The following is a 10,684-nucleotide window of genomic DNA, read 5'->3' as shown; positions in this document are numbered from 1 at the left end:
CTTTACATTTTGTCTAAATTGTCTTGATTTTTAACTCTATTCTAAATAAACTATATTCCAAAAACAAAATTAAAATGAATAGGCAGGAGTTAGATGGGGTGGGTGATGGGTGATGGGTGTGTGGTTAATAATAGGAATATTTACTGTCATCTGCAAGAACATCTGGGACACCTCCTCCTTTTCCACATGAGGAACCAGGGATCCAGGGCCAAATTTCACTTTATCTTTCTTTTAGAAAGGGCTGTACCTACCTGCATGTATGTTTTAATTAAGAAAACTGAATATACAGAAATTCCAGATTTCAGAAGCAGTGCTTTGATGTTCATTTGCAGTAGCTACGGATGGATTCATGAAAACAGGGGCTTCTTCAGAATCCCCTTGCACATCTCTCAGCCACTCTAGTGTATAGTATTGACTCACCAGTTTTGCAAAGCAAGGCACGCCTCCAATTCTGTTCTTCCCCTAATCCATTCCTGCAAATAATAAAATGATTGCTCAGTGTTAATCTTTCTATGAAACTTTACAGAGTAATCCTATCACTTGCCTGTTATGCAGAAATCAGCTGAAAAGCATTAGGAACATTAGCGTTTTTTTCCTCCATGAAACTGCTAGAGCACAACAACAAACAGAGCCCCTTCTCCTGCCTCCTTTTCTCTAACAATCCCTGACAGAACATCCTACACCCAGATTCCTCTCTTTCCATGGTAAGGCTGATGGAGGCTTAGAAGGACACTTGGTATGCCCGCTCCCTCTTCCCTTTTTTATCAGTCAAAATACCAGTGAAACGGGAGTCAATACTTATTTGATTCATGTTTTTTTTTTCTTTTTTAAAGCACGAATAACATTTCTTTCAAAATAAATATACAGTTCTATAAAAAAATATAAGAAGGCACTATAATCTTGGTCACTGTCCAGCAGAAACATGTTGGATTGCTTTTAGAGTCAGAAGTCAACACCATCCACAAAAATACGTTCTTTTAGCCAGGTTTTAGAACACTTTGAAACATAGAAAATTCCTTATTCTACAAACAAGTCCTTTTAGAGATACTCTAAATATGCCAGTGATGAATGTCTAATTCATATCCAGGATTCAAGGTTATTGAGGTGAGCTAGACTAAGAATACCAAGAACACAAAATTGTATTGATACACAAACAGTATGTAAATTACTTTGTCAGATTACAAAAATGCATCAGGTTTTATCTATGGTTTTCATCAGTTAATAAGTTAGTTGCTTTAAAAATATATATAAAAATATATATAGCTCAGGTGTTTCTCTTCATTGAAGTGTGAAAGGCACAGCAGTCCTGAGTCTTAGGGGCACCCACCGCAGCCACATCACCGCGCTGGGACAGATGCAGTCCGCAGCGTTCCCAGTATTTTGTCCCAGTGTGTAAAGTACGGAGCGAAGTTGCAGTTAAAGTGAGAGTGATGCAGGTCGTGGTGCACCACACCCCCGTACCACCCGAAGGGCACCAGTCTGTGAGTGGACCAAGGGAAGTTGTAGCCGGAGTGGTCCTCCACGGACAGCCAGATGTTGACCACGTGGAAGGTCAGGGTGGTGAGCGGGTGGCACCCGAGCAGCGTGACGTTTATCATGTCGAAGAAGCCCAAAGAAAACAGTTCCCAGACGCTCATATACTGCGTTGCCAGCGCGAACGAGGACGAGTTCTGGTGGTGCACCTTGTGGAAGGTGCGGTACAGCCAGGGCACCTTGTGGTGCAGCAGGTGCCACACGAAGAACTCCATGTCGAAGAGTAGCAGGCAGAACAGGATGTGGTGCAGCAGCAGGAGCAGCTCGGGAGCTTCGTGGGGCAGGAGGGCCGGGCTGCGGGCCCAATGCAGCAGCGTCACGGGGAACACAAACATCACATGCTGGTAGAGCGTCTGCCCCAGGCAAGGTAGCAGCTGCCGCGCGGATGGCGAGAAGTCAGGGTGGATCTTATAGCACCGCAGGGCGGGCACCCAGGAGCACAGGATATCCAGGACCACGAAGGGCAGGCAAAAGCCCACGTATGTGGTGATGGAGAAGATGACCGGGAAGAAGGGCGACTGTAGGAGGGCCTCCCAGCTCCTCAGGTGGTCCCAGAGGGGCTGCAGGAACAGCTGCCCGGAGCTGCAAAGGACCTGGGGGTCGGAGCAGTTGTGGCAGCTCATGGCGAGGCTGTGCAAGGCAGCTGAGGCTGCTGCTCGAGTCCCACCAACTTTTCACAGACTCGCGGCCCCGCCCCGAGTGATGTCAGCTGCCTTTCCATCCCTTTCCCGGCGATGCGAAGCTTGAATAAGTAAGCAACTCGGCAGAGTGGCGCTTGATTGCTGTAAATGTGCTCATCTATAGCCGCATCTTGCCGGCTTTTAGATATGCGTGTATGCAGTGGCACTTCGTACTTTTCATATAAGTTCTGATTTTTCAGTTGACGTACAATTAACGCGTGATACAATGTACAGATCTACCGTGTGGAGTTTCTATGAGTTTGGCAACTCAGTTCACGTGTGTCATCACGGGTCTCAAACTAGACCGTTTACATTGCCACCAGAAAGCGCTCCTTTGCAATCAATGCAGAATTGTGTTTTTTAATGCATACGTATAACTGCATGCACGTGCTTTCATAAAGACGCAAGCATAATCGCATTTTAAAAAACTGTTTAAAGCTACATACGGTCTGTAGTTCGGGTGTTTTCTGAGAACCCGGTTGCGGTCTATCCAGCGGCGATCGAGAAACGAACCCTTTGCACGGGGAACCGCTGGTCCCCGAACGCCGGCGGTGACCGCCAGCTCAGGAAATCAGACGGGATGGGTGGCCGGATGGGAAACTCCGCCAGCTCCAGCTTCTCCCCAGAGTTTTCTGGCCGGCGGGCAGCAAGCTAGAGAGACCACGCACGCAGGCTCTCAGGGAGAGGCCGCAGCCCGGCCGCGGAGCTACCCTCGGCGGAGAGTCCCGGGGCGCCGGGCCCGCGATCGGAGCCGGAGGCACCACACAGAGGAAAGAGGGCTCCGCGGCAGCCAGGCTCAGCTTTGCCGGGGAAATGCTGGATTTAACGCCCAGCCTGCGCCAATCTAGCTAAAAAGCCCGTTGTATCTCAATTTGGGGTGGGAACACTTAATTCAGCAAACCACCTGCGTTGTTCTTCAAGGGAAAGAGATGTGAGTTCCTGAAGCCTCCCGGGAGGCTGTTGAAGGACCAGGTGATGTCGTCACTACCCTGCCCTTCCCCGTGTTGGCTTTGCGGGGCCAATTTGCCCTCGCCCTCTGCCTCCAGTCCTTGAATACACTCCATGCCCACAGAGCCCGGCTACGGGGCTCGTCTCTATCCCCTGCGTTTCTCCGCCACCCAACTGGGGTCCTCGGGCCAGAGGCCACGGAGGACAAGGAGGTCGGTACTAGGAAAGCTCTTGAGAGACCCTGGGAACAGCATAAAAATCCTCGTGTTCAACCCGGGGTCTGACACGATACAAGGGTCCCTTAGAGGATAGACGTTTTCGACACCAGCTTTGAAGCCGGGGAGCACTCCTAATTCTTGCTTAGCGTCTTGTATCTATGTGGTTGGGTCCAGCCCTTCACTCCTTGCAGCTCTCATTTTCTTATCCCCCCGATTCCCCACAAAGGGAAATTGAGAGTATTAAATGGAAAAATAACAAGTCTATCGTGTAAAGCCCACCTACTAGATGCCACGCATTGGCTAAATGTTTTATTTGAATTGATTTTATCCAATCCTCAAAAGAGCTGACTTCCTCACCCTGCCAAGAAGTAGGATTATTATTATTGCTGTGGGTTTACAGCAGTAAAATCATAGGTCCTAGCACAAAGCAAACACACAAAGTAATATGCATGGTATTTTAAATTTGTACTCCACACGTTACCTAAAGAATAACTGAGAAATTTGAAATTAAAATCAAGATTATGTAAAGAGAAGTAAAAGACATAAAGCCATCTATTATGAGGAAAGAACAATTACTACAAAAATATGGACCAATATATGGGCCTAAAACTAAGATAATATATGGTATATATGCATACATACGATATATATAATAGGCCAATTCATAATATGTAATATATAGGATATAGATACACATAATAGGCCAATTTGTAATTCAGAATCTCCTAACTGGTGTGTGTCCACTCCCACTGATGGAATACTGACATTCCTTAGATGCTCATTCCCAGGAGCCCTCAGCAGTAGCTTCTAGCCCTACAGCAGCCTTTTTATTTAACCCAGTGTACCATGAAAATATTATTATATTCTGCTGACATATTTGCTGTTGATGAGATAAAGGTTCAGAAGCAGCGTTGTGTTTCTTGACAACCAATGCAAAAAGGGAACGAGGATGAATTTTTCTAATGCTGCTGCTTTGATTTCTAGATGATAGCAGAAAATAGGTATAATGTAGGCCCCTAGTTTCTTCCAATTAAACAACCTGTCCTTCCAAGGCTGCCACCTCCGCCGCCCGCGCGCCCCCCCACCATCTCCTCCCTTCCCCAGTGCTGTTTTCACTTCACTTTTAGGGCAACCCAGAAACTTTTCTTCTCATTCCGGCTAGACGTGGTCTTGTCCTTGATGCAGTGTTTCAGAGAAGAGCGTCCTTCTCACTGCTGCAAACGGACCATTAGAGCTCACTTTCTCAGCATTAAAATTGGATTTCTGCTCATAAGTAAAATATCACTCAAATTTACCCCCAACAGAAGTTAGCCCTCAAATTTCCTTTCAGCACACCTTGTCCTTTTCTTGTGGTCTCAGTTACCATGCTTGGGTGCTCTGGTTGCAAGAGCAACCAAAGATTTTTTTTAAGTGAGTGGCATTAGCAGATTTGCTTAATTTGGATTTAGCTGCTAGATTTGCTGTCAAGACTGTCTCCTTTGAGTCCCCAGCCCCAACCAACCCATTCATTTTCTGCTTTGGTGTATCCATCGTCTATCGCTGTTAGAATAGTGTCCATGTGCCGATTACAGAAAGCCGTGGGCAGCAAAACTTGAGAGCTCTGGCTTCAGCCTGCTTTGTCCGGACTCTCCCCTGTGACTTTGTGGCCCTTTGAAGAACAGCATCTAGCTTCTCTGCCATCTCTGCACTTGCAGCTGACCAGGACAGAAGTTTTTGTCTAACATACAAATGCAACCATCCCAGGGAAATTGATGAATTACAGTCGTATTTGTTCTCCACTCCATATCATGTGGAATGCTGAACAATATGTCAGGTAACCAAAAACAGTATCACTTAATGGACCAAAAAAAAAAAAATTGAACACTATCAAGTGCTGACTAAGGTGGTATCATTTCTTGAATTTGGCACATATGCACCTTTAAACAGTTTTGTTTGCACAAAAATGTAATAGCTTGCTAGATGACAGGTCTTTTTAGAGCACAGGGTGTATCTTCTAGGACTTCTCACAGTGCCAAACATTGCGTCTTGTAGATAATGAGTGTTCAAAAGATATCTGTGGACTCCAGATTCATTTTAAAGGATATTAGCTCTAAATTGAGGCTAAAAAATAAAATCTTTTTTTTTTTTTTTTCTGGAGTACTGCCTGATGTAGTTTTGGATCTACTCACCTATAAGATGGTTTTCCCTAAAACGGGGTGTTTTCTGATTAGAACTTTGGCCACACCATTTCTTGTCCAACTGATGGTTTTATGCAAAAGGGGGTGTTTTCTGACAGGTAGCATTAGAACTTTGGCCACGCCATTTCTTCTCCAGTTGATCATGGCTTCTTGCATATCGTTTTTGTCTTGGCATGGTTTTTCTGGCGGGGTTGGAGGACAGGAATCCTTTATTTTCTGCTTATCACAGGGGTCAAATCACTTTTCTGAGAGTACAACAATCAAGTTTGTGCACACTAATCACAATCTCAAAGTTATACGGCACCAACTTACCAAAAGACTGTGGATACTGCTCCCCTTCCCCCAGCAAATAGAACATGTAGTTAGCAAAGCCTGTCACCAATCACATAATCCTTTTTTTAAATGACTGTTATGATTTCTTTTTCTTTCTCAAATTAGGTAAGGCCATTTGGGCATCTGTCTAAGCAAAACTGTTCCTGGCTATTAGAGATGTGTAGTGTTGTGTGACAGGGAAGATTCATAGAGGTGGAATGATCTCGAATATCAAAATCTAATCCTTCATTTTAAAGACTAAAGATTAAAAATGCAGTCTCAGAAAAGTCAAGACAAGACTAGCTAGGATTAAAAAGTAAGTTACAGCCAAACTGAGCAGAAAAGGGCCAGGGTTTGTTCCAAGGTAAGTATCTTTTCAGGAGGAGTTCGGTGTTGGAAGGGGTCATTGAAGCTGCTTTTATGTGACTCTTTACAAAAGACTCAGAAAACATTAAATAGCCATGCCAAGAACAATAGGAGGCGCCGATGAAGAACATGGGGATGTTAGCTTCCCACAGACACTCTCTTGATGCTCCTATTAGTCCAAATACTGGTGCATATTTGGTTTTAAACACTTTATATTCTGATCCACTTACATGTCGCATATAAGTGGGCGCTTCTACTCACTTATACTGTTGAAACTCTCATCAACCCCTCTGAAATTTTTAAGGCATATAAAATCATCCCCATTAAAAAGGCATTCCCTTGCCTGTAGAGAAACAAATACTCGCCTCACCTGTCAAAGGGGTTATTGCAAATATCAAAGCCTTATGAAAAGGCTTTGAAACCCCACAAGGCACAATACAAAATGCGAAGTATTATTTTTAGTAATGCTAAGACAATTTGACAAGAGTTTTGCTTGCTTAATTTGGAATTGAACTTGAAATCTGCACCTAGCACAACATAATGAAATACTGGTTGAGTAACTTTTTAAAAATCAGAATAATTACTATTCAAAGTTGCCTTTCAGTGTCACAACAGATCAGAGTGACTTATCTTTTGAAAATCTCTTAATATGTTAAAAAATAAATGACAAGAGATCAAATTACAGTATATTTTTAATGTTTATATTTAATAAACACCTTTAATACCTACAAACACAAAATAATCATTATTTGGGGATGTCACTAGTCTAAATTTCAGTCCTATATATGTGTGAGGCCTGAGTTTAAACCTTTTCCTCCTGCCACCCATCCCCCAACCACATCTGAAGTTCTGATCACTCATTTACCTATTAGGCAAATTTTTATTTTCAGTTTACATTTGAGGGGCAGCTATTCCTTGAGAACGTTTTCCAGATGTTATCCACTAGGCAAGAATTAATTATACTCCTGAACAGAAATAATACTACCATGGCTGGCCATCAAATTACCAACTGGCTCAGAAAGCAACAAAGTTCTCTACCTTCCCTAGAGGAAGACGCTGGAGAAAAATCGTAGAAAAGGTAGTGAGGGAAGAGAGCATGGGAAGATTTGCAAGCAAAGCCAAGAGTGCCCTCTTGTGGCGAACAAAAAAATGATTTTAAAAAATCACTCGTTACTTGGTAGCCCTTCATTTCCTGGAGTAAACACGTTAAATTAGAGAAGAGTTCCAAGTCCTGCCAAGAGAGAAAGGGAAGAACCGGACGGCTGTTAAATAAAAGAGAAAAAACATACACACAATTCTTTCGGCCTATAAGGCTCACTCAATTTTATTGAAAAGTTTAAGACTTTCAAAGTTACAAAGTAGTATTCGGCCTGCCTATATTAGCCAAAAACAAGCACTGTACTGTTAGTGCAGCTAAAGTAACTATATCAGAAAAACATATCAATTGTCATTTTGTCCACCGGACAGTATTGTAAGGAAACGATGCTCCAAGAAAAGCAGACAAATATGGACTTCCCAACACAGGGACGTGAAGCAGGTGTATTAAAAATAAGGATGCATATAAAACTAAGACACAAAATGAATCCCTGAGCTGAGCTTTCATCCGAAAACATCACGTTCACACTTCATTTGGTTGAAAATGAACTAGGACACTTATGGGCAACCACGGGGCTTTGGCTTCACACAGATGTGATCAATAATGACAGTAGCTGGCTTCAAGAGTACATTAATCTCAGAAAAAATAGTGGCGTAGTCTCCACAGGGATTTGCTTCTCAGATAAGTAGAATTATGGCCTGCCATGAAATTGAGAGTTCATGAATATAGATGGTTGAGTGTATCAGTCTTCAAGCATTTAAAACATAGTTTTGTTTTTGTTTTATCAGTGCAATTTGTTTTTGAAGACTCCAGAAAACTATTTCATTTAACCTGAGCAATTAAAACCTGTCGAATCACAGCTGTCACAGTTAGGTTTGATAAAATTAATTGTAGAATCCTTATTACTGGCACAGCTGTGATATTTCTGGATTTGACTATGCACCTGCTGCAGGAAAACATGATAAAATGTCATTTAGATCTCTAACTACAAGACCATTAGACTAGAGAGCTCTTTAAGGCAAGGACATGAAAACTGCATACTTTTATACCTCGCTTAAGTCAGTGACAGATTTACCAATGACAACACAATTTTAAAATTCCAACACATGTATTACTTTGTCCTATGAAGGGCAAAAAGTCAATATAGTATATTTTAAATTTTAAAAACAGAATGGATATAATGACCTTTTTACACATCAGTGATATTTAAAAGACTTAAAGAGGCAATACTATGGTTGAGACACTGGCTTCCTATTCCAGCCCTAATTAAAGAAAAAATAGCTAGTATGTTTCTAATTGAAACTAGAGCGAACTGGGCATCTTCAAAGTTATCATTTTCTTGGATATAAAAACACAAAAGACCTGGGAAAGAAAAACAAGTGATTTACAGAAATTAAGCAAACATTTTCACATGACATAATCATTGACTTGGTGGTACACAGCTCAAGTCCAGCTTTCACTGATATTTCCTCATTAGATTAATAATTTTATTATAAAGCCTCCAAGGGGCATCCAGGCCCCAGATGAAGTCAAGATGCTCCCACTCCGGAATGCCCTCATGGAACACCAAGTTGGTGATCTGAGTCAGTAAGATATTGACGTCGTAGACATCTGCAAGCCAGTCGTGACCCCCGCTCCAGACTGCAGTCGGCACAAGCATGTCCTTCACATTGTATGTGGGAGGGTAACTCTACGATGAAAAGGAACCACAGAAAGCCTCGTTGTTGTTGTTTTAATTTTCAAAATCACAATAAGCGCAATCTCCATTAAACATTGTCTAATAAGTTTGCCTAACAGACTAAATTTTAAAAATCGCTTTGAGTATCTTTTCAAGTTGCCATTACCAGCACAAAAAAAGAAATCTAACCCCAAACGAAAGAATGCTAATTATAATCGCCACTAGCTGTGGAGCTGCTGCCATAGGCTGGGCACCAAAATGAATGTTTAATCCCCGGCAAGGAAGGTGTTGTACTCCATCGGTAGTAGACTCAAGGCAACAGTGGCTGGAAAGAGTTTGGGGTCATGCCCTCCTACTTCTTCCCTTTCAGTGTAAGACAAGTCACAGAAATTCTCTAAGCCTCACTGTCCTCATGTTTAAGTCAGAGATAATCACATTTACGTCACAGAGATGCTCTGGAAATTAAATTTAAAAAACAGAGCAAAGTGTCTCACACTTCAGTGCATTTAGCATGCTCAAAATGCTAATTTTATTAGTGCAAGGAAGAGGCTTAAGTAATGTAATCTGGCCAAGGCCCCATAGCTACCAGATAACAGACATAGGACTGTCTGACTCTGCAGGCTGTGTTCATGATTACTCTGAATAATGCATAACAGTGATGATTCTTATTTAGAGCTGGGGAAAAGACAAAGACAGGAGGCCCAGTCCACAACATCAGCTACAAAGCTTGGATTGTTCTGAATGGACTGATGGAAAACAAACACTAGTCAACTCCCGCAAACATTTCCCACAGCACCTGAGCCTGGCCAGAATCCTAACAGGCCAGGCTGGCTTTCTTGATGAGTTTTCAGGGTCCCCTTTAATGAAAAGACTAAAAACTTTACCTGGTTGTAATGAAAATAATTCTTGGCACTGCTTCCCCAGTCAAAGGCTTGAAACTTTTGGAATTTAACAGCCTAAAAAGAAGATAATTTGGAAAAGTGTTACCTGACACCGAAGTTAGAGATAACATCATAGGTTGCTGGAGCTAGCCACGACCTCGGAAATCAACTTTATACCAATATCCAGATTTACTCTTCATTTCCAAGGCATTATTTTAAATGAAATGGCATGGTTTTATTCTGCTTTACTGAATGACTAGATTTCTCATTGTATGATTGTTAGGCAGCTACCACCTGACACAAGAAAGCAGCTATACACATATGCTGTCAATTATACTAGATCAACAGTTGCTCCTGCTAGGGGAACTTTATGCTGACATTTTCTGCTGAAATTTGCATCCTAAGCTTTTTCAAAGAGTTAGTGATTTTACTTGGGAAATATAGGTAGGCAGATAGATAGATACATATATACATGCCTATATATATATAGAGAGAGAGAGAGAGAGAGATGGATATATATAGATAAAATAATTATAATATACAATTGGCCCTCCATATCCACAGTTTTGCATTTGTGGATTCAACCAAGTGATAATTTGCAGATTGAAAATATTTGGAAAAAAACAATAAGAGATAACAATAAAACAATGAAAAATACAAATTTTAAAACACAGTATAACACCTAGTTACATAGCGTTTACATTGTATTAAGCATAAGTAATCTAGAGATGATTTAAAGCATATGAAAGGATGTGCATAGGCTATATGCAAATACTACATCATTTTATATAAGGG

General features: G+C 41.9%; 2 protein-coding genes across 2 annotated transcripts in view; both read right to left on the bottom strand.

Annotated features, from left to right (window-relative positions):
• Positions 1–791: 791 nt before the first annotated feature.
• Positions 792–2,229, bottom strand: CH25H (cholesterol 25-hydroxylase). The gene has a single exon (XM_003255195.4). The coding sequence runs from the start codon at positions 2,154–2,156 to the stop codon at positions 1,338–1,340; it is 819 nt and encodes a 272-aa protein (XP_003255243.1). The 5' UTR covers positions 2,157–2,229; the 3' UTR covers positions 792–1,337.
• A 5,300-nt stretch (positions 2,230–7,529) lies between these two features.
• The window catches only part of LIPA (lipase A, lysosomal acid type), a 38,497-nt gene continuing 35,342 nt past the window's right edge, over positions 7,530–10,684 (bottom strand). The window contains exons 9-10 of the mRNA XM_003255196.4: positions 9,893–9,964; positions 7,530–9,020 (exon numbers count right to left, since the gene is read on the bottom strand). Coding sequence (XP_003255244.1) covers positions 8,787–9,020; positions 9,893–9,964 — 306 coding nt within the window. The 3' untranslated portion in view covers positions 7,530–8,786. The remainder of the gene's footprint in view (positions 9,021–9,892; positions 9,965–10,684) is intronic.

The sequence above is a fragment of the Nomascus leucogenys genome, chromosome 3, assembly GCF_006542625.1.
Source record: "Nomascus leucogenys isolate Asia chromosome 3, Asia_NLE_v1, whole genome shotgun sequence".
Classification (NCBI taxonomy): Eukaryota; Metazoa; Chordata; class Mammalia; order Primates; family Hylobatidae; genus Nomascus; species Nomascus leucogenys.
This window is presented reverse-complemented; position numbering and strand designations above follow the sequence as displayed.

Coding starts and splice junctions, on each gene's coding strand:
- CH25H (XM_003255195.4), bottom strand. CDS start 2,156: ATGAGCTGCCACAACTGCTCCGACCCCCAGGTCCTTTGCAGCTCCGGG.